General features: G+C 35.2%; 1 protein-coding gene and 1 long non-coding RNA gene across 2 annotated transcripts; both read right to left on the bottom strand.

Moving 5' to 3' along the window:
• Positions 1-14,089: 14,089 nt before the first annotated feature.
• LOC129756989 (uncharacterized) lies at positions 14,090-15,070 on the bottom strand. Its single transcript, XR_008739581.1, has 3 exons — positions 14,975-15,070; positions 14,564-14,917; positions 14,090-14,404 (listed from the first exon to the last, which is right to left on the bottom strand). It is a non-coding gene; the product is annotated as an uncharacterized LOC129756989 (long non-coding RNA).
• A 6,013-nt stretch (positions 15,071-21,083) lies between these two features.
• On the bottom strand, positions 21,084-22,833 carry LOC129757997 (ADP-ribosylation factor-like protein 13B). Its single transcript, XM_055755416.1, has 7 exons — positions 22,719-22,833; positions 22,499-22,612; positions 22,303-22,433; positions 22,169-22,245; positions 21,692-22,105; positions 21,359-21,620; positions 21,084-21,284 (listed from the first exon to the last, which is right to left on the bottom strand). The coding sequence occupies exons 2-7, from the start codon at positions 22,543-22,545 to the stop codon at positions 21,172-21,174; spliced, it is 1,044 nt and encodes a 347-aa protein (XP_055611391.1). The 5' UTR covers positions 22,546-22,612; positions 22,719-22,833; the 3' UTR covers positions 21,084-21,171.
• Positions 22,834-23,123: the final 290 nt, after the last annotated feature.

Below are 23,123 nucleotides of genomic sequence, written 5' to 3'. Positions count from 1 at the left end.
AAAACGAATAGCAGGTACACATTCAAGCTATGTAAGCAGACTTCATGTTGCAGACCACAAGCTTTAGACGCCGCCTAAATACGAAATGATGAGGGCTGACGGAAAAACATCTACTCTGGAAACCTCACCTCTCATGCTCTTCGGAGAAACAGTCATTCTTGTACATTCCAAGCAACATCATGAAGAGCCTCCGAAGTCATCGAACACCCGAAAGCGAAAACCCGTCACACTATCAACGGAACAAGACATCAAGACACCGAAGAGAAACTACGGAGGAAACTCGTCATCAAAGAACAAGTGCAGTCAGCAGACGCAGCCAACAAACCATCGAACATGACGAAATACCCGATGCAACGACACACCCAACTCGGCAACAGTCGAATACGCCAAGCCGAAAGCGTCACTTCGCCATCCCAGGAGAGGAACCGGCGAAGCAAAGTCACCACCACAAAAGCGAAGCGACGCAGGCACATCCCGAAAACGACATTCCAGCGAATACAGCACTGCACTGCAAGTTGTGAGGGGTAGACATCATGACGGCCGCTACCGCCATATCGACTTCAGTGTAGGCTGTGAAACGTCCAAGGCACTCATCTATTCGATCATCCCGCTATGTACGCAGTACCACCACTGACGACAACGAGCAACATGCCGCTAAAATAAGCCCTGACCAAGATTGGAGGCCACAAACCACCAAACAACCCTCATCTATGGTAAAGCTGTTCAATTTGAATACAAAACCTACTTGCTAAGAGAATACGTTGAAGAATTTAAGCCTTAAAAACGCAATTTAATCCAACTCAGTCTTAAACACTATCCATTGGGTCAAGTCAAACATTAAGTACGGTTTGGGGGTCGTCAGGACAAATCATCAAAAGCAACGCGATCTAGGGGCGCGGTTGATAACCTCTATTCTGGACTCCTGGCGATCTGGGAACTAAATACTCCCTTTCCTACTGCCTTGCTTAAAATCTTTTGTAGATTAGTTTTAATGCCAAACCTCTCATTTGTTACCTGTTAAATCGTCTAGTTTTGAATTAGTTAAGCTATCACGATTTAAGTTAAATGTTTCATGGGACCTATCAGAGTGCAATATTCAGAGACGTTTAGCCACCATGAGATGGCGTTGAGATCACCGTCTAGGCACACAATGTTGCCGTATTTTGCAGTTCAGCTGCCGTATAGTTTTGTTGTTATGTAGTAACCGTCTTAGCGGTTCAGCCGCTCATCGTAATCCAGTTACGCGTGGGATCTACCCACATTCTCTGATCTTCCTAAAAGTCTCTGCGCTTCGAAACCTAAGCGCAAGCAGAGAGTTTTTTGTGAGGTTCTTCTAAGCCTCACAAAAAACTCTGGTCCCATGATAGGATTGTGTAACAATAATTAGTCAGTCATGTATTCAACGCACATTCATGAAATTTTGAGCTGTAAAGTACCTCGAGTCCACTCAGTGTGGACGAGTATTTGTGTGAATAAGGAGACCCCTCGTGCGACAGCGAAAATGTCAAAAAGCACGAATTCCTACAATTCAATTTGCTTCAGTGCAAAAGAAAGAAAAAAAAAAACGAAAGTTGCGTGTGAAGAGGAATTTGCCGGTCATTCTGTTCCTCAGTGGAAAAAAAGAAGTGGTGGCCACGAGATCCGGACAGGAGAAACCAGCGCACCAGGAGGTCATCCTCAAGCCTCCAAAGTTAGCCGCGGAAGTCACCGTAACAACATTGGGGAAGGAACGGTCGTCGTCTACAGCTGCTGGTGAGTTGCAAAAAATAAAAACTGCCATCCTAAAAGAGCAAAGCCCGCTTACGCAATTTTATTCTTGCCAGGTTGTTCCGCCGGTCAAACAGGCCAGTGCTGGTTGAAGAACCATCCGTGGTTCAAGTTCGCCCAAGCAGAATTCGCAAGATCGCGGACCGGCGAACGGTGCAAGAAAAAGTAGAGCCGCAAAACACATCTGGTGAGTTAACCTCAAAGCTCGAAATGACGCGTTGCTAACCTGGTTGTTATCCCCACAGCACAAGCGAAGCGGACAACAAAGCACCAGAAGGATTACCAAAGGCAAAAGACCCCATGTCGGGTAAGCAATACCAAAAAGCAACCTTGAGCAAAATTGGAAAACTAATTGGACTTTGTCCGCAGGGTTTTTTTTTGTTCCACGCGTGTTTTTCTCCCAGCAGCTGCCAACATCACTTCCGGTGATTCCTCATCATTGAACGCAGCCAGGGATTTCTTGGTCGTTTTACACCAGCAGGACCCGGAGGTCCGGTGCCCGGCAAACCTGCTTGGTTCTCATCGAGCACATCAGCATCCGGCAACACTTCGCCAGCCGCATCGGCGAATCGCAACAGCAGTCGCCTCAGGGGGCAGCCCTTAGGGAACACCTTCCAGATTGCGCATCAACACGACAGCAACTAGTGCCGGGAAACTGGTGAAACGAGGACAAGTCCAATCAGCGAGCGCTTGCCAGATAATCAGGCGAGTGAGCACGAGCAGCATCTCTTCCGTTCGGAAGCCTTCCGACACTGTTCCGGAAGCAATCAAGGATCGCAGCACCAACAGGAGTCACAGGTCCGATGTCCGGGAATCCACTTGGCTCCCTTCAGGTCTGCAGCACAGCAGCGACATTTCGTCAGCCATCGGTGGGAATTGGAAACCTTGAGCGGAGTCCGCTTGTTCCTTCTCAGGCCACCCACAAGCACGATACGAGCAGCATCCAGAGGTCCGATGTCGGGCAATTAGCTCGTTTTGTCCGGGGCAGCAGAGCCAAGACCTTGGTTGGTGGAATACGGAGCGGAAGTGCATGCGATCATCATAGGACGTCATAAGATGACCAGAAAAACCACGTGAGTTAATTCAATTTATTCATGAATGTAGAATACATGTGCAATGGGAACAAATTTCCTTTATTTATCTGATGGCGCGTTTTGATGATGTGGAACTTTAGTTATTTTGTTATTCCACCGAGAAATATTAAGTCCAACAACCACGTGGACAGAAAATGAGATTATTAACCCCTTCTCCCGCTCCGTGGACAAGCGTGGACATTTGGCAAACCCCAACCCCCCTCCCCGGATGTCCACCTGGACAGATTTGAAATTTTTTTTTTTTTTCAAATCCTCAAATCTTATTTGACAGTAAAAACACATATTTGCGTTTCTGTTATAGAAATGACTGATTTGAAAAAAAAAACAAACATTTCCTGATATAAAATTATTTTTAAAATTTTAAATTTCTTAATTATTTATCACTTGCTTTCAGATGGCTACTAATTGTTCAAACTTAAACTGGAAAGCTTAGCCATTTCAAGATTTTTATTCAAACAACTTAATATTTATTCACCTTTAAAAAAATATTTTGGAAGTAAGTATGTCCACGTGGACATGACTTAAACCCCTACCCCCTTCTCCGTGGACAAGCGTGGACATTTCCATACACACACCCTCCCCCTAAGTTGTCCACGTGGTATGTGGTCGGCCCCAAAGAGGAGCGTGCCGTGTACTATGGACATAAGAAACCTCCGAAGCTCGTTATAATGGTTTAAGGTAAAAAATTTCAAAAAATAAAAATAAATGCTGAGATTGATCAATTATAAATTGCCTTTTCATTCGAATACATTTTTTTCAGGGCAGTTGATTTTAAATTCTCGTGATTTTAGTGTGTGTATTCGAACTTATTGAACAACCTGTAAAAAGACGTTAAAATGTGCAAAAAATCAAATTGAAAACATTGTGTGCTACCTATTTTCATCACTTACCATATAATCATTCGTCAAATGTGTCTTTTGTATTCTTTGCTGCCCAAGGGTGTGGATATTTTTTGAAATATAGTTATTCTAAAATTAAACAAAATATATATCTTTTTGGTTGAGAAAAAAAGGTTTCAATAAATTTCTCACCTCTTGAACTATACTTTCGCCAATAAATGTAATTTTGTAGAGAAACACAAGTATAAACACTATCGTAGCCAACAGTTCTGCAAAACATTGATAATAAATAATGGCTTTTGTTTGAATTTCGGAAGCATTTTTCGCTCTTACCTAACAGGTTTTTGATAGAATATGTGTTTATTGAAAAAGTAAAAAATACGTAGAAACTGTACGAAGAAAGTATGTAGAAGCAGTATGCTGAATATAGATAAAAATCAATTAAGTCGTGAAGCACATAAAGTTTATCAAAGATTTACCAAACGTGAATAGATGCGAAAAGCCGAAATTATCATTCAGCACATTAACGGCCATGTAGCAATGAGTATGCACTACAGAAATAAAATTGATTTTACTGCGTTGAATTTTGTTAACTGGATTTAATTTATTCGGTTTTATCATAGTCCATTTATTGCGTTTAGCAGAATTTGTGGTAGCATGTAATTTAATTTTGGAAATACTGCTAACGTTTCGAATTCTCGTAAGGCATTCTTGAGCTATCAACATGAACGCGAAGTTGCCAGATATCGCAATAAGAAAGTTCAAAAGGCTATACATCACTCTCAAAACACTGCAGTCAGCCGATAAGAAAATTACAGATTGTAATAAATAACATCCCACAATAGACACACAAATTCCAAACTTTAGTTTCCTTTTCAACGAACGATAATCGATCGTTTGCTTCAGATGACAATAGAATTCCGAGTCCGTTGAGTTAATGAAATCTAAGACAGATTTATTGGATTCGTTGAAGCTTGCCGAAATTGATTGATAGTAGAATGATAATGCAATCGCCTCCAAGCACAAAATTGTCACTACATCCATGATACTGGCAACTATTGGCTGATTCGGTATTTTACCAAAAACATCCAGTACAGAGTATACGCACAAAAACAAGTTAACAGAAATCCAAACTAGCACATAAACAACATAAAGCCATTGCATACATCCTCTAACATGAATGTTGGATATTCCTAAAATTCTTTGCGTTATAAGCATACACCTTAAAGCTTCTAAAATGGGATTAGCTAGTGGATGCATTCCGAACAACAGTCGTTCAAGAAATGTAATCTCGTTGACGTTGACATCGTACTTCCATAACGCAACCAGTGATTTCTTTGATATATGAATCACCATCAATAAAAATTATCTAGGGTCTATCTAGGGTTCGATATGTCTTTCTCTTGAACCATTAATCTAAATTTCAGAAAGTTGGAACCTGGATTGAATCCAAATTTTTATACAAATTTTCCCTTAAAGATAGATTAACTACATATAAATGATTCTTGATGAATAATGATAACATCATTACCAAAATTTCTAAAAGAAAACATATACCGTTCTGGAACAAGGGGAGGAATAAAGCGTGGAGTTTCCTACCAAACACGTTCCTTCATATAGATAGAGTTTATTAAATACACCTGAATAATTTAAAAATGGCAACGCAAATCAGACCGAAATCATAGAATATAAATGTTTAAAATAGTAGAATACGTTGGACCTCACCAAATACCGTCAACTGGGGCAACATGCAACAATTTTCAACTTTAATGGCTTCTAAAATCTTAATGCTTACAGATAATCCTACCTCTTGTACATCAAAAGTTTTAAGGTTGATGGGACACCAAACTGACGTAGTCAGAAAAATTATTGGTTTTACCAGTTATTTTTAAATTTACAAAAAGATGCGATTTTCGCCCTACTAAGAAAAAGGGGTAAGTTGCAACAAACTCAGTTATTAATGAAATATCAAATGAAAACGTTTGGAAATTTATAGTTTTTGATACATTTGTGATGTCATAACGCATAATGCACCAATTGCAGTAATTTTTGGAATTAAATTTTCCATTATTTCTGTCAAAATTTTTTTTAAGAAAAAAGTGTTAATCTGCTGCATACATTTAGGGGTAAAAACTACTTCAAAATATTCTTTTAGTTTAAATCATGAAAATAATTCTTAGGATGGTTGGAATTTAAATATTACAGACGCATAATGCAAAACAATCACATACCAGCATATGGAAACGCGATTTATGAGATTTAGTTCTGATTTGCATTTTGTTGCATTTTGCCCCAGACAGCTAACTGAATTATAAAAATATTTGTTTGAAAAAATTTGGTAATTGTCCGAAAAATATTTTTACAGAAACAGGGTTGGTATAGAATAATGATAGCAATATAAAGTTTGTAGGTGATATCATTAAGCCAATCCGTCATACTAGGTAAAGTTTTTCACGGCATCGAAAAATGTAAAAATTTGTACATTTATTGCTCGATTTTTTTAATTTTTTATGACAATCAAAAACTATAAAAAACTCTTTCACGATATTAAAAACTATGTTATCATCAATTTGTTATCATTCAATGATAACTTCATTACAGTATATTGAAATAAAAATTGAATGAGTGTTGTGGTATACAAATGTTGCATCATACCCTGCTTTTGCATATTGCCCCGTTTGACGGTATGTAAGTCTTTGTTGTCATCGACTAGAAACTTTTTCCTCTAGTACGAACCGGATGTCGTTTAGTTTTCTTCCAAGGTTGGGCAGGGCCAAAGCTGGTTCTAATTTGATACAACTAGCACTTGAGTTTCCACTTTTCTGCTTTCGAAGTCGTTTTATTAAATTTACTGTATTTTCCGCGGTTGTGTTCACCTTCGCGATTATTAGCTTTTAAATTTTTATGCTCGATAATGCCTTTATTAACACGTTTTCTCCCTGGAGAAAGGAAAATTTCCCACGGAGCGAAAATTTGTGAAATCCATAAAAGTCAACGCCTACAGCTTTTTCATATATGTACATATTCATATAATTTGTTTTCATGATTTGATATTTTTAATCTGTTTAATTGATATTAATTACTCACCCTCTCCCTCTTCTAATGATGAAAGGGCTCACGAATAATCATAATAATAGAACCATACCGGAATAATTTCCCAAATTTGGCCATTTGTAAGATACATTATCGGATTATGCAAACAAACCCAGGTAACCACTAAGCATTAGCATAAGCAGTAAATCAGCATTATATCTGCATTTCCGCTGTTGTAGTATATAAGCATTTTAAATGCATAGTTGTTTTAAATAAGCATGTGATATTCTATTTAAAAGCTTTTAGTCAGTAAAAAGCTTTTTGGATGCTACGCCAAGAAGCAGTGGAAATGCAGATATAATGCTGATTTATTGAAGATGCTTATTTCTGGTTTGTAGGTACCGTAAACCGTAGAGAGTTTATTTTACCCAAATGTTTTCATTATGATGTTAAACTTAAACAGTTTGCTGAATTCTACCTAGGTGTTCAGTTGGTTGTTCATTCATAATCGTATTATAATGTCTAGGTATAATCAAACAAAACAATTTATATACCAACGTACCTGATTTATACCCATTCCTTCATATTTATAGATGGCATGATTTTCTTTGTGTACAGATGTTTGTTTCGAATACTTGAAGAGTGATTAATATTGTGCATATAAGAAAAATCGTTCAAAAAAGTGGGAAAATATCATCAAAAGTGGTTCATACAATCGAAATTTGAAGCGGTATAGTGAAATAGATGATTCATTGAACAGTGATCTTGCCAATCCTTCGGGCACACCAAACACTTTGTTGAATACACCGTCAACAAGTACCGTCAACTGGGGCAACATGCAACAATTTTCAACTTCAATGGCTTCTAAAAAACTTATGTTCACAGGTTATCCTACCCTCTTATGCATCAAAAATTTTAAGGATGATGGGACATCAAATTGGTGTAGTTAGAAAAATTATTGCTTTCTTAAGTTATTTTCAATTTTCAAAAAACTTGCGATTTTTACCCTCTTCAGAAAACGGGGTAACTTGCAATAAAAATTGTTTTTAGTGAAAAATCTTATGAACACGTATGAAAATTTAAAGTTTTTAATATATTTACGATGCATTAAAGACCATTACGCATGAAAACACCAATTGCAGTAATTTTTTGGTCTGTAATAAAAACTAATTTTCACATTTTTTCAGAAAATAAGGATTCTGCATACATTTAGGGGTTAAAATTCTACAAGCTGAAATTATAATAATAAATGTTTGGATGAATGAAATTTCAATGTTTACGCACGCGTGATGCAAAATTCATATTCCAGCACATGGAAACGAGATTTAAAAGGTGTTTCTTTGATTTGCATTTTGTTGTATTTTACCCCAGACACCTAACTGAATTATACAAATATTGATTTAAAAAAAATGAGTAATTGTTTGAAAAATATTTTTACACCAAAGATGTTGGTATGGCATGAGGAAACCAGTCAAAAGTTTGTAGGTAATATTATCAAGCCAATCCGTCATACTGGGTAAAGTTTTTTTCCGCATCAAAAACGTTAAAATTTGTACATTCATTACTAGATTTTTCAAGTTTTATATAAAAATAAAAAACTTTCAAACACTAGCTTAAAATGCGAGAAATTATGTCATCATGGTTTTGTAATCATTGAAAGATCACTTTATTTTAATACGTTAAATTAAAAATTGATTCAGTGTGGGTTATATTAATGTTGCATCTCACCCCGCTGTTGCATGGTGCCCCGTTTGACGGTACTCATCCACTTCCAACATCATCTTCAACGCAAGATGCTCCAGATGTAACATCTTTGGACACGTCCTCAATACCTCTATTGAATTACGATGACGATGCCTTAGATACTAGTGAGGACGCAGAACCCTCAGAGGAAGATTATTATAGCCTTGACGATGAATCAGATGGCCACGATAGAATAATTGAAGTTGAGTCAGGCCTTTCAACGTTTCTTCGTCAATGTCGTCAATTTTCTGGCTCAATGTTCAGGCTCTAAAATGAACGCTCACTAAATCCAACAAAGGAACATTAAATTTGATGCCCGAAGAGCGTGATAAACGGCATAAATGACTTGAATTAGATGGCTTTCTAACTAGGAACACGATCCACCAAACCAGCGAAAAAAATGGACGTAATCATAAATTCATATGACGAGCTTTACAATTATCTGTTTGAACTACAACAACAATCACAATAGTCTCCTTGATCGAGTTATCAATTAGAAAGCTAAAAGCTCTACGACAAAAGCTCGGATCGATTGGAATCAATTTGGCAGTTCTTTTGTAACGATTGGAATTTCGTGTTTCATTCGTCGCTTCCCTTATTTACATTTAGGTTCACTAATATAGAAATTATCAAAAAAATATTCAAATTTTAGTTGTTTTGTGGGCATTATTTAAATCCAATTACAACATTGTTCAAATGTAACCGCTATAAAATACGAGCTGCATCTGGAGTTTCGAATTGCAACTCAAAGACAATAAAAATAATTTTATGAAACTGGATCCTTTAATTTAAATTCAAGATCTGATAATTGTAATTTGTTTTATATGCTTATGATATAAGGACTCGGACAAAACTGAGCAGATTTATATAAAAACCTGGCAAAATCTGGTATTTGGCATTTGATTTCAAAATTGAAAACCAAAAATCCGGGAATTATCCGCGCAAATTTAGTCAAAACTTAGAAATTACTCAACAAAAAAAATCTTTCAAATTTATTTAATGATTTTTTTTGGCAAAATTTGCTCAAAAAATTTCGTTTTGGAGGCATAAATGAAAAAAAAATGCAATATAATTGGTTTTTTCTTTCATTTGCCAAAAAATCGGCTGGTTTTGAAAGAAGTACCGTAAACTGGGACATCATGCACACTGTTTCAACTTAAATAGCTTCTAAATCTAAAAATATAACGTCTACCGATATAATCATTCTGCTTGTACATCAAAAGTTTTGAGGTTGGTGGGACATCAAATTAACGTAGTCAGAAAAATTATTGGCTTCCCCAGTTATTATCAAATTTACATAGCATGCGATTTTTACCCTACTAAAAACAGGGGTAAGTTACAACAAACTTTGTTTTTAATGAAAAATCAAATGAAACATAACGCATAAACCACCAATTTCAGTTTGGTTTTAGTTTTGTTCGAAAATATTTTTTCAAAAATTGTTTCAAAAGAAAAAGCATAATGGTGCAGCATACATTTAGGGGTAAAAATGACTTAAAATCAACTAGCTTACATCATTAAAGTTCATGTTATGATAGATAAAATTTTGAAATTAACAAACGCGTGATGCAAAACAATTATGTCAGAAATGATTTTAAAGAAAAAGCATGAAGGTACTGCATACATTTAGGGGTAAAAAAATACTAAAAACTAGTTTAAATCATAAAAGTTCATATTATGATAAATGAAATTTTGAAATTAACAAACGTGTGATGCTGATCAATCATGTCAAAAATGATTTTAAAGAAAAGGCATAAAGGTGCTGCATACATTTAGGGGTAAAAAAATACTAAAAATCATAAAAGTTCATGTTACGATAAATGAAATTTTGAAATTATCAAACGCGTGATGCAAAACAATCATTTCCCAGCATATGGAATCGAGATTTAAAAGGTGAATCTTTGATTTGCATTTTGATGAATTTTTGCCCTGCATTATAAAAATATTGATTTAAAAAAAAGTTTGGTGATTTTCCAAAAAATGAATTTTTGCCCAGACTGGTAACTGAATTACATATAAAAATATTTATTTAAAAAAAGTTTGGTGATTTTCCAAAAAATATTTTCACACCAACATTTTTGGTATAGGAAAATTAAAATAGTATATAGTTTAAAGGTGATTTCATTGAGCCAATCTGTCAAACTAGGAAAAGTTTTTTCTAGCATCGAAAAATGTAAAAAATTGTACATATATTGCTCATTTTTTTTTTTTTCAATTTTTCTATGAGAATCAAAAACTTTAAAATCTATCTCACGATATAAAAAACTTAGGCATCATCATTTTGTTATTATTAAGTGATAACTTGATTGCTTTTTTTTCTTCTTTTTTTCATTTTAAGAGAGTACTTTATAACATTGAATTTAAATAAAAATTGCAAAAGTGTTGTGGTATACCAATGTAGTATCTAACCCTGCTGTTGCATGATGCCTCGTTTGACGGTTATTGATGAAATAATAGCTATCCGAACAAAATATCTCGAATTTCTTTACAAACTCGAGGCTCGTTGCGCGATCCCTTCTTGTGCTATCGAACTTGAATTTTGCATGTAAACTTCACATAACAATCTGCTTATTTGGGCCACTCTTCTTAACAAACTAATCAGCGAGAACACGTTCTAGCTCTTGCTATTCATAGGGGAGGAGCGGGCTATATGCGCTTATTAAGCAGAACACTGATTCAATCAAATATCACATCGAACATGTGTACAAAAACTATATATACGTGTGCAGGCAACTGTTTTCTATACATTGGAGTAATTTTTATGTTGAAATTTTCTTCTGTTTCCAAGAAAATGATTTTATTTGAAGTGTTGTCTAAAATGCCGAACCTCAAACCGTGCGGGCTAAATGCGCCTATTTATGTTTTGAACAAAATTTCTGTTTTTTGAGCAATATTTCCGTATAATTTGATTGAAACTGCTAGAAAGTAATAATTTCCGTACGACAAAGCTGAAGTTTAATAAAAATCTATGTATATTATAATTTTATGGAATAAAACAAAAGTAAGGGTTGCCATACTATGGAGGCAGTTCATCCATGAGAAAAACTTTATCAAATCTGTTTTTAGATCTTCAATTCTCTCTTAAGATGTTATTCAGAGCTTTGATTTGAAGGTTTAATGATAAAAATCATTTATTTATTCTATTTTACCTGTTATTTTAGGATGGAGGCATTTTACAAACATGATGGGGGCATACAAAAACACTCTATTATTCCACTATATAATTATTATTTAACCTCCACAAAAGCTGAAATATGTTTTATTTCTTAAGTTCATTTGAGTAAGAAACGAAAACCACCCTAGTTTTTGTTTTAAGCTTCTTTACGTATAATTTTTAAAAGTCGAAATATTACATCAAAATGTGTCAAAACCTTGTATGATTTTTTAATTTTTTTTAAGTTTGTAAATTCATAAAATTCTTTCTTGCCTTATGTTCTAAGCGTATCACCCTCAAAATGCATTGGTCAGATAAGTTGTCTAGTCAGCCATTTCATCAAACAGCCGTAGGGTCATTTAACCCGATAGGTCCATTTAGGAAACCTTTCCCCTACTAAATCATTTCCAAATGACACTGCCGGCGCAAACCAGAACACGGGCCAGATTGCCAGCACAAATCAACAGAGGGATCGTAACGATCTCTCTGGCGATTTTGCATCATCGAATCGGCAGAGAGGAACACACCATACGCGTGCCTTGGGTGAGTGCCACGAAATAATCTAAGACACGCCCTCCAGAGAAACACAAGAACACAAACCGTATCGTGTTTGTATGTTTCCTTTCGAGACGCGTGTTTGCCTGCCTGAGAAGTCGACTGCCACGATTGAAAGCACATATAAAAAAACATGGGGATAAAATTCGAGCACACCGTACGGGTGTACGATTCAAACTGATTTCGCATGTACGCATTCGTATTCGTTGCCTCTTGGTTTCTTGGCAGGACAAACCGAATGAGAATATTTGTGTTCTCGGAGTGTCACCGAAATTAACCGTTTTATTCTAAGTTCGGTGACTCAACTCTAAATTTTTTACATGCTCTGTCGATTTCTGAGAGGGCGCGCTCTGGGATGCCGCTTAAAGAGTGAGAGCCAAGGGATTGAAATCGAGAGGGAATTCTTGGCATTTGGAATGGTAATAATCAAAATTCCACAACTGCTTCACAAATTGCAACAATTTTCAACAATAAATAAGCACTATATGTTATAACTTATTGATTTTTCTCGGTGAGTAAATCAATAAGTGATAACATATAAAAGGAACCGGTGATTAAGTCTTGTCAATAAATAAGCACATTTTCACTCTCTCTCTCTCACTAGTTTCTCCCATTTCAACTCAAACCTTCTCATTTTCTCTAACAAATTACCACAAATTCAATAATTGGCTGGCAATCATTGTGTGATCAGTAATCATTGACGTAAGTTGTTGTTGTTGGATGAATTAATGACCTGAGGAACGAAGCCTCATATCGCCAGTTCTCCTATCATTGACGTATTTTCTTCCTTCATCTCAGCACCCCGGTGGGAGCAGACTTTAGCTCCGTGGGTGTTTGCTCGCAAATGAATCCGAAGCCTGCTTAAAATCTAGATTCAGCTAAACAAAATTCTAAAACTGATCTCAAAATCTTTTTATCTTTATTTGTAATTTCTATGTGGATTATAACTGACTCTGATTGTTAAATCTGAATTTGAATTTTGAAATAACAATCGGAATTACAACCGGTTGCGGATTTAGTTCAACTGCCTTCAATTCCGAAACATACCTATTAATTCACCTGTTTATAACTTGATTTTTTGATGAGATACTTAGTTCTGGTCTTCGACACTTACCCAGTAAACATAAAATCGCATTAAAAATGATAACTCAAGTCATTAAAAACGTTACTGCGAATCGTAATTCCAACTAACGCAAGTAAAATGTCGTAAAAATCGTTACTCGAAGTCGGATTAAATCGGATATGATTGAAAGTCCGCCATGTTTGCAGATTTTGAAACCGATTTCGTTCCTTTTTCTTCTCCCGCGTGGGTCAAAAGAGAAAACAAATTTGTTGTTTTCTTTGTGACCAGCAGTGCAACCAGATTGCTAAAAATCAGATGGTATATTTGCGAGAATTGCCCAATGACAGAGGCAGCAAATATTGTCGCTGGCAACGGTTGAGAGGAAAAAATTTGTGCTCTCTTGCATTCTTTCAGTATGTATGAATACACGGAGAAAAAAGTATAGTATTTTTAACAGTAATCCACTTTTATTCAATCATATTTCTGATTAATTCTCGGCTAACTATAAATATCAAACTTTCAATTATATATACAATAGATTATCGGATTGTTTTTGTGTGTTTAACAATTGCATATAATAGGTTCAATAATATCGATATGATTGATTTTGCGCACTCAACTATAAATATCATAGATTCAAGTACATATGTATGATTGAATTTCTTCACTCTATCATAAATATGATAGATTCAACTATAGTTGTATGATTGATTCTATTATATATATAGTTGATTCAACTATACCAAAATAATTGATTTAATTATATTTATATTTATTATTGTGTATAATAGAATCGAAAGTTGATTTCAATTGATTTAATACATATATACAATTAGGAAAAATGGAGCTCCGGAAGTTTTATAGGTTTTTACTATTTCAGATGGCTCAGAACCTTTAATTTAGGTTCCGAAATGAAAACTAGCAGAAGAGTAGGAACATAGTATTTTTATGTTAATATTCCATATTCATGATAAAAATCTTAATGTCTAAAAATTTATCCAGATTGGCCTTTCCATTCATAGAGTTCAAGGACCGAATGCCGGTCATCTGGTGCAGATCCTGGTTGGAGGCGGTACATAGTCGTAGGCGGTAGCAAGCCGGTTGTTGGCTTTGGAAGTCCGACGATGACGTTGTCGTATAGTGGCTGGACCCGGATCTGTAAGCAGCAAAAATTATTTTAATGGATAGTTACAATGCCGGAAGTTTAACAATTTAACACAACATATTGGTTCTCATGATCAAATTGGTTAAAGATCTTAAAGAATGATCCGGATTTTTGAATTAAGAATTCAAATTAGAGCATGATTGTACTTACCAGCCGGATGCATTTGAACATTCCATTGTTCGTTTTTTCAGCAGTTTTCGGTCATCTTTCAGGGGCCACTGTTTGGCTAACGAAGTGAGTTGAATTTTATAGCCCCTTGCATTATTCTTTGTCCCGTGATTCACCAACCTCATGAAGTGGGTTCCGCAGGTTGAATCAGAATATCTTAGCTTTGCGAGCAGCAGCGCACCTCCACCTTACACCTTCGAAAGCTTTGATCGCTGTCAGCAAATATTCGGCATCTTTGATGAAATCATATCGGTGGGTGTTCGTCGAATCCTTTGTAGCGTTCGCTGTCCTCGACCCCTGGATCTTCGGGATTCTGCTGCCGGGGCGAGGGTTGACCTAGAAAAAAAGGCAAATTATTGATTGATTTAATCTTTAGAAATTAAACAATTTTACCTGCCGGTACATGCCGTCGTTTTTTTTTTCCGCTGTATCATGACTACACGCATACCTGGAAATACTCAATGTTAAAATAAAATAAAATGTTAAAATAAAATTGCAATCATAAAAGTAGTAAAATTAATTATATGAAAAGTTGAATATCTAAAATGAATCATACAATTGTTGTTGAACCTATCATATTTACAATTGAATCAATTATACCACTACAGTTGAATCTATTATATTTACAGTTGAATCAATTATACCACTACAGTTGAATCTATTATATTTATAGTTGAACGCCTATAATCATTTATACAATTGTAGTTGAATCTATCATATCTACAGTTGAATCAATTATACCATTACAATTGAATCAATTATACCATGACAATTGAATCTATTATATTCATAGTTGATTGTACAAGGTCAATCAGCAGTTTGTAGTTGAATCTATTGTATTTATAGTTGAATGCATAAAGTAAATCATACAGTTGAATGCATTATATTGATAGTTGATTGCGTAAGAACAATTAGAAGTTTGTAGTTGAATCTATTATAAAAGTAGTTGAATGCGAAAAAATCAACTGCATTTCGATTATTGGTATAACAAGCTGAAATAATTGTAACAACTGTCGTCTTTTTTCTCCGTGTATGGTGTCGAAATCGTATACTCTTATCGCTTCAGCCAGAAGTTGAAAATTTGTATGTATATTGCCTCCACTTTGGTAGGTAAATGCTGTTTTTTCGAGTTTTATACGATCGTTCTATAATGTATATGAAACGTATAACAAAGTTGTTGAGAAATATACCTACAAAAATGTTTGCTGGGATTGTCATGCAGAAAATCTAGGTGGCTCGGTTCCAGAAGAAATTCCATGTTCGTTTTTTTTTCAAAACAAAATTTTAATTTTTTCCATACAAACATGTATGTTACATGAGTAACTATGTGAACGTTACTTGACAATTCTGCAAAACATCATGGATCAGTAATAAAAAAACTTTATAGACCTCAGAGTTTTAGAAATTAGAAACTGACTCTAAATCAAGTCAGCCTATTGTTCATGGTACATAATTTCGAACACGTTTCATAACAATGAGGATAAGTTAAGTACCGTAAATTGGGAAAACATTGATCACTCTTTTAATTCATTTTCGAATATTTTGAAAGGGGTTGTTTTTTTTGTAACACTAAAAAGTTTTAAAACACTTACTGAAGTAAGAAGTATAAAGCATGATAATTGATAGCTGAATATTCAAACGACATTAGTGGCTATAATTTAATGTTTGTTACAAATCCAGATTTCATGTTTCGAGGTAACTTTGATCACTATGGTTTTAACGTATCTCAACATCTTCGAAGTTATTGTTTTTATGCCAATTAGCACAGAAGGCTTAAAATATCAATAACAGCAATTTTTTGTTTGGACTCAATTGAATTTTTCAACGTTTTCTTTGAAAAACAAATATACTCAAAAGATGGACAATGTTGCTATACAGGCTTTCTCATAGAAAATGTCCGTTTTTTTAATAACCAAAAATTATCATAGAAAGTTATGGTCAAAAACTCTAAAACTATACCTATTCAAAGTAAAAAAGTTAAACAACCCATTTGCTTCTAAATGCTATCATTTTATCAGGAGAGGTGTTTGTTTGTGAGTTTTCGAAAAAATAGATGTTTTAAAACTTTAAAACTACATTTTAAGTAATATAAAAAATCTCCAACTACAAACCAAATTTGGCCTATTTGAAAATAAATTTATAGGCATTCAAACGTAGAAAACAGATATAATTTATCGGCCTAGCGGTGAAAAGTGATGTCCTTTTTAGTAGGACATCTAAAGATTATGAAATTTTTTATATAGGTCAGCGGTCGGCAACCTTTCGAGACAGAAGAGCCAAAAACTGCAAATTAAGGAAATTTCCATGATTAAAAGAGCCGCACTTAATTTTATCCTTACTGCAAATAGTGGTGATCGCTCAGATACATTGAATCCTGATGTGAACTCTGTGTTATTATCCTTTTTCACATCGCCACAGATTTTCGTTGTTTTATTGGCAAACGGGAACGATTTTCTTCCTTCTGAATCAAAACATTTTCAAAACGAGTACAGTTAAGTAACGTTGAAGTTTTGGCGATTTACCATTGTGGCCTGATAAAGTTTATAGTTTTTAACTTTGGTGCAATTCTTTCCTAACACCTATTCCAGAAAAAAATTAGACTTTCGATGTGTTTTGTTGGAATATTAAAAAAGAAGCATCGACAATTTTATATCATAAAAATGCATACTACAAGAGGTATAATAATTAAAAAAAAACTAAACGATTGTTTGTCACAATTATTATTTTCTTCAAATTCTACAAATAAGCCTGAATCTTTTTTTTATTAGTTGTTAACCCAGGTGGTAAATCCAATTTACGGATTGCATTCCAAGGCGCGGCGAGCCACCGCGTCCCCCCAGTTTGCTACTCTGGGTCCATGGGTGCAATTGGACGACTCATGATACAATGCTAAGGAACACTGTACCCCCTACGCCATAAAGTCCACCTGGGGCCTGACCTTTGTTCCCACCTCGAACTGGTTGACACACTTTACTTCAATAGTGGGAGGTCAATTCGCGCTAGTGCGCTCCAAGGCAATACTCGTTTCCGAATCCTCTATCAGCAATACCTCATTCTAACACAATTCGATGCGCAACCCCTCCTCTGACGAGTTAGGACCCGACATCTCATCGTGTGAATGAGGTCCCCACGCAGCGCAACTACTAACTTTGTGAATCCAGTCCAAGATCCAGAAGCACAAATCGAGTTGTCGACGACACTTTCTCTGTTCAAACACGCGGGTAGGAGGGGTAAGCCCCCTAAGCCACGTGTAGGACTCAGACTCCTCCGAACTCACAAATAGTGTTGACTTAAGTCACCACTCAGCGCAACTACCCGATCTTCAAGTCGGGCGCATGACCACCCGAAGCGCAGATCTAGCTATAGAACGCCCTCATCAGGTCACACTAGCGGTTCGGGCGCAACAATTCCCGAAACGCGTGTCGAACCCTGACAGCTCCGGCAGAATGTGCCTCTCACGTCCCTAAGTGATCGGCCCACCATTGGCCACCACTTTGCGCATCTACTCATTTTGCGAATCGGGTCTATACCCACCGAAGCGCAAAACGAGTTGGCGATCGCTCTCCCTCCGGTCACGTCCGCAAATCAGGGCCATGACCCCCCGAAAGCGTGTTGGACCATCACGCACACACCCCAGTACTGGTACCTGCGGGTTTGGCATACCCGTCGGCAGCCTCTAGTGGATTTGGTGTAGTTCTCTTGGCCGTACATCTGCAATACGCCGACACGTTTCCACTCTGCACCACGGGGAGGTGGAACTACGTCGCAGAGCAAGCCTGAATCTTATTTGGTTTTAAACGTCCGTTAAAAGCCATTGAGGTTCATTTGTTTGTTATGCGCATAAAACTATCATTTAAAATAAATAAATAGTTTCCAGGCCTTAGAATAAATAAACCAACAAATTTTAAAACTTAAATGCTCATTTTACGAATTGAAAAAAAAATGTTAAAATTTTACAAAATGTAACGTTTGGTTGCGAGATGTCGTCTGATAATACGGTTATAAAATTTCTTTTAATTTTTTTTTATTACAGCATTCCTATTCTCTAGTTCTTTTTTAGATTTCTGGTAAAACAGGTAAACAGGAAAAAGAATTATATTTCGATAACGAAAATTTAAATTTAAATTCTTAATTCTGTTCAAAATCGTAACCCTATCAAGTTGATTTTTCTCCATACTAATAAAATTTTAAAAATATCGTCTAAACCTCTGAGTCTCAAATATATCATGGATTCAGATTGATCCTTCTGTCAAAGTTTCTATGAATTCTAATTACACATTCATATTTTAAATTTTTATACAATTAGTGATTTGTAATTTAATCTATTTGATTTTTTTTTTCAAATATTTTAATTTGTTGAATGAACTCTCTGTTTCAGGATGTGAATTTTATAGTAGTTTCTTGGCGGTTCTCTGGCCGAAAATGTTAACCGATTTTAATGATATGAGATTCGTTGTGTGAATAATTTATTTTAATTTTTAAATTTTTCAAAAAAAAAAACAATTTCCAATATTTCGAACAGTCAAAAAAATATTTTTTAAATACTTTTAATTCTTGACAGATTTGCTTATTTCAGTGTATCTTCGATTTTTGAAATCGTCAAGAGTAGATTCATCTGATGATGTAGAATTATGCTGGGGTCCAATGAAAGTTTTGATAGCTATCTCGGTTCTTCCATTATAATAATAAATCTTACATAATAATAGACATCTAACTTAGGCTTTGCTTCGCTGTATTTAATTTTTTATCGAACCGATTTTTTAAGCTCAAAGTTTTATTTTTTGACGTTATTTTGATCATCACTTCATAGAACAAACCAAAACCAAAATTCTGACAAAGACTCAGAAATCAAAATCAACTTTTAAAACAGTCATGAAATTTTTAAAATAATTGCAGAAACATGATAAAGGGATTAAGTTTAGAATAAAAAAAAGGATTACAAATTGTGAGAAGATATATTTAAGTTTATGGAATAAAATGCTTCTTTACCAAATAAAGTTGCTCCTTCGAATGAATACCTAAAAATATTCATATTATGTATATACTAAATTCTCAAATTAGATCCAGCACTCAGTTCCCGGTTTACAAAAATATTTTTTAACAAACTTGAAAATTTTGTTCACTTGAACTCATGTTCAAAATTGGAACGAAGAACTTGAATTTTTGAAAATTTGTGAAATTCTTTCATGGATTTGAAAAGGCACATTGCGAGATGAAGTTCAATACTTGAAAAAGTTAAAAACAATAAGTTTTAAGAAAGAAATTTTAATACACATAACAATTTGTATCAGTATTCAAGGCATTATTTAAATTTATCACCTGATATTCAATTTCATAATCGATTGAAAATGCTCGGCTTTGATCCGATTAAATCAGAACAACAAAGAAAACAAATTCAACAGAAAACTTCCTACTGATAAGATGCGGTTAATTTATTTTATAGTTGTTTTTTTTTGTTTCTTTTTTAATCTTGGGAAATATAACCTGAACTGAAGAAAAACTTATGTTGCGTCCGTTTACTCTAGAAAATTTCGAGAATTTTCAAAATGTTTACACATTCAGCTAAAAGCCACAAATATACATCCAAAGAGCCGCATGCGGCTCGCGAGCCGCAGGTTGCCGACCTATGATATAGGTGGATAGAAGGTTAGATGAAATGAAAGATGTTGAAAATGAGCGGGTAGAATTTATTTAGAAGCATATCATCACATATCAAATTTCTATCTACCTATATAAAAATGTCATAATCTTTAGATGTCCCTACTAAAAAGGACATCACTTTTCACCGCTAGGCCGATAAATTATATCTACAAATATAAATTACGGTGATTAATCCTTCATAAAATTAAAAAAACTTTGGCTAAAAAGAATTAAAAAAACACGACATCATAGCATCGCTGATAGGTCACTATCAGACTTTACATCCAAACCCCGGATGTAACAAATGCGATGATAACAAACTGAGAAGACTTCTGTTGATCGATAGATGCGTTTCTGGGTTAAAGGGAGTATATCTGAGCGATCACATATCATCTTTTTGTTCGTCCGCACTACAAGTTTCCCCTTGTGGGGCGGACCACGCTTGGCCTACTAATGTGTGGTGGTAGATGCAACTCTATCTGTATCTACCGCTTCATAGTAGTAGGCCCGTGAGGAACAAAAATTTGATATGTGATGATGTGCTTCTAAATAAATTCTACCCGCTCATTTTCAACATCTTTCATTTCATCTAACCTATCCACCTATATAAAAAATTTCATAATCTTTAGATGTCCCTACTAAAAAGGACATCCCTTTTCACCGCTAGGCCGATAAATTATATCTACAAATATAAATTACGGTTATTAATTCTTCATAAAAGTAGAAAACAGTTTTCAGATATTTTAGTTTCAGACTAAGTTAATGATGATTATCTGCAACAATTTCATGTTGATCAAAGTTACCCCGGTAAGCAGAGTTCCCCCATTTTGTGGTACTCCAAAATAAAGAATACAACAAATCGTAAATTAGGATGGAATTTATTTCACTAAATGGACAGTCATGGTGTGATTTGATTTTTGGCACATCACATTCCAACGCGAGATATTATTTCATGCCACGCCATTGGCCGTTTTATTAACACTCATATTACTCTGTAGTGTCAATGATAAATCTTCTACCGTTATGTCTTCATTAGGCTGATCCGTGATAATAACCTTGGATTCTGAAACATAAACAAATTACAAAGTTCCAATCAAGGGGTTGAATCATTGTATAGTAATTTTGAAGAGACATTACCAATTTCATTATTTCTTGGTGCTATACTTTCCGTTATCTCTTCGACTATAGAGAGGCCTTCCGTATTTGTGTGAGAGCTGTTAAATGTTGCTTCATTACTTCCTACATTAGTTGATTGGCTTCTTCCACTCTTCTTCAATGACAAGACTGTACTATTTCGTTTAGCTAGATAGTTGTTGTCATTATCTACCAGCAAATTTTGGTATATTATTGCAGACGGGGCAGTTTTAGGTCGTTTGTCACGAAAAGAAAACCTTGAATTCTAAAATTGAAAGGGATAACATCAAAATCCTACGTTTTATGAATGTCGTGTCACTGTATGACTACGTTTACCTTTCGTCGAACACTTGTGCATGGTCGGTGGCTTTCGAAAAGTTTAGAGCTATGTTCCAACATTACTCTATGGAAATTAATTCTATTGGTTAAGAATTGCTTATTGCTGGTAATAGTTTTGACAAGCCAGTTGATTCCGAATTCGAGTCCGTCATACTCATTGGCATCTTCAGGCCAATTCCCACATGCTTCTATCATACATGGGTTTCGATATTTATTTGCGAGAAATTCTACGTTCAAGTATTCACATATATCAATGGAATCTACTGAACCAGACAGGTCTTGTTTGTTGGCAATGATAAGGAAAGGTTTTCCTATTAAGAAATCATGAGCCATTAGATTTTCAAACACCTTTAAAGACTGGCAGATGTTGTCAATACTGGATGTATCGATAACGAAAATGATCCCATACATCTAAAATTCAAAGAATAATCATCAAAGTATATATTGATTGCAATTATAAGTAATTTAAATTACATCAAGAAAGTAATATTTCCAAATGTCTCTAAACTCCTCCGCTCCTCCTACTTCGGTCAGTTGTATTACAACATCAGCTGTAAATAAAAAAAAAAGGCTTTAAGAATGCAAGTTACAAATTGCCAAGCTCTTACCAATGATCGTATTGTAAATTCTGCATCCTTTGGTTTGTAAATATTCATTTCGGTTTTCGCCGATGATTTTGTAGGCGATTTCTGTTTTACCAGAGTTTTGTAGACCTACAATCAACAATCCAACCGGTCGTCTAGAGGGGGAAAATGTCATAGAGTTAATGTTAGCACAACCAATTGCTGTTCTTTCAATTCTCACTCAGATGAACGCGGCTGTGTAAAGCAACGCTTGAGGAAGTTCCCCATAACTCGGTACAAAGTTAATCAATTATTTGGTTTTGATGGCTTTGAACTTCTCATATTTGAAAAAATACTGAAATGAACAGCATTTACTTATTACACAATGGTATATGTTTATTACAAACATAGTAACCGTTGCCATCGTTCCGTTGCTATAGCTACCGTTCGCAATGTTGTACCTAAACTTTTGACAGCATGGTAGTCCCGGCGGAAATAACTGTCACGATGTATAGGAAAACCTAGTCCACACTAGACGACGGGAACGTGATTCTAATTGCTGTAACGAGTTGCATGTCTCCTCAAAGCTGAAGCTGGTTTGTTCTGATGCTCGATAACGCTGAAGCTGAATCAACAATTATTCTGTTGCTCATATGGCTGGTTGTGTTTTTGTTGAAATGAAACAATCGGTATAAAAAAAATCGAAACACAAACAATAGATATTTTGCAATTTTATGATTTTTAATCATAGTAATCGAATCAACATCATTTGTCAATGATAATCAAATATTTTTTAAGTCATGTTTTGTGATAATTATTTTGGAAATTATTAGCTTCATAATCATTGGAAAATTCATGTTCACGGC

The sequence above is a fragment of the Uranotaenia lowii genome, chromosome 3 (assembly GCF_029784155.1).
Source record: "Uranotaenia lowii strain MFRU-FL chromosome 3, ASM2978415v1, whole genome shotgun sequence".
NCBI lineage: Eukaryota > Metazoa > Arthropoda > Insecta > Diptera > Culicidae > Uranotaenia > Uranotaenia lowii.
The sequence above is the reverse complement of the archived record's forward strand: the minus strand, read 5'-3'. Positions and strand labels throughout refer to the sequence as shown.

What these genes read in the sequence shown, in the direction of transcription:
- LOC129757997 (XM_055755416.1), bottom strand. Translation starts at nt 22,545, where the DNA reads ATGGGGAACTTCCTCAAGCGTTGCTTTACACAGCCGCGTTCATCTGA. An exon ending in AATTTACAATACGATCATTG is followed by an intron (nt 22,246 to 22,302) that starts GTAAGAGCTTGG and finishes TTTTATTTACAG; the next exon opens with CTGATGTTGTAATACAACTG. An exon ending in ACCAAGAAATAATGAAATTG is followed by an intron (nt 21,285 to 21,358) that starts GTAATGTCTCTT and finishes TTTATGTTTCAG; the next exon opens with AATCCAAGGTTATTATCACG.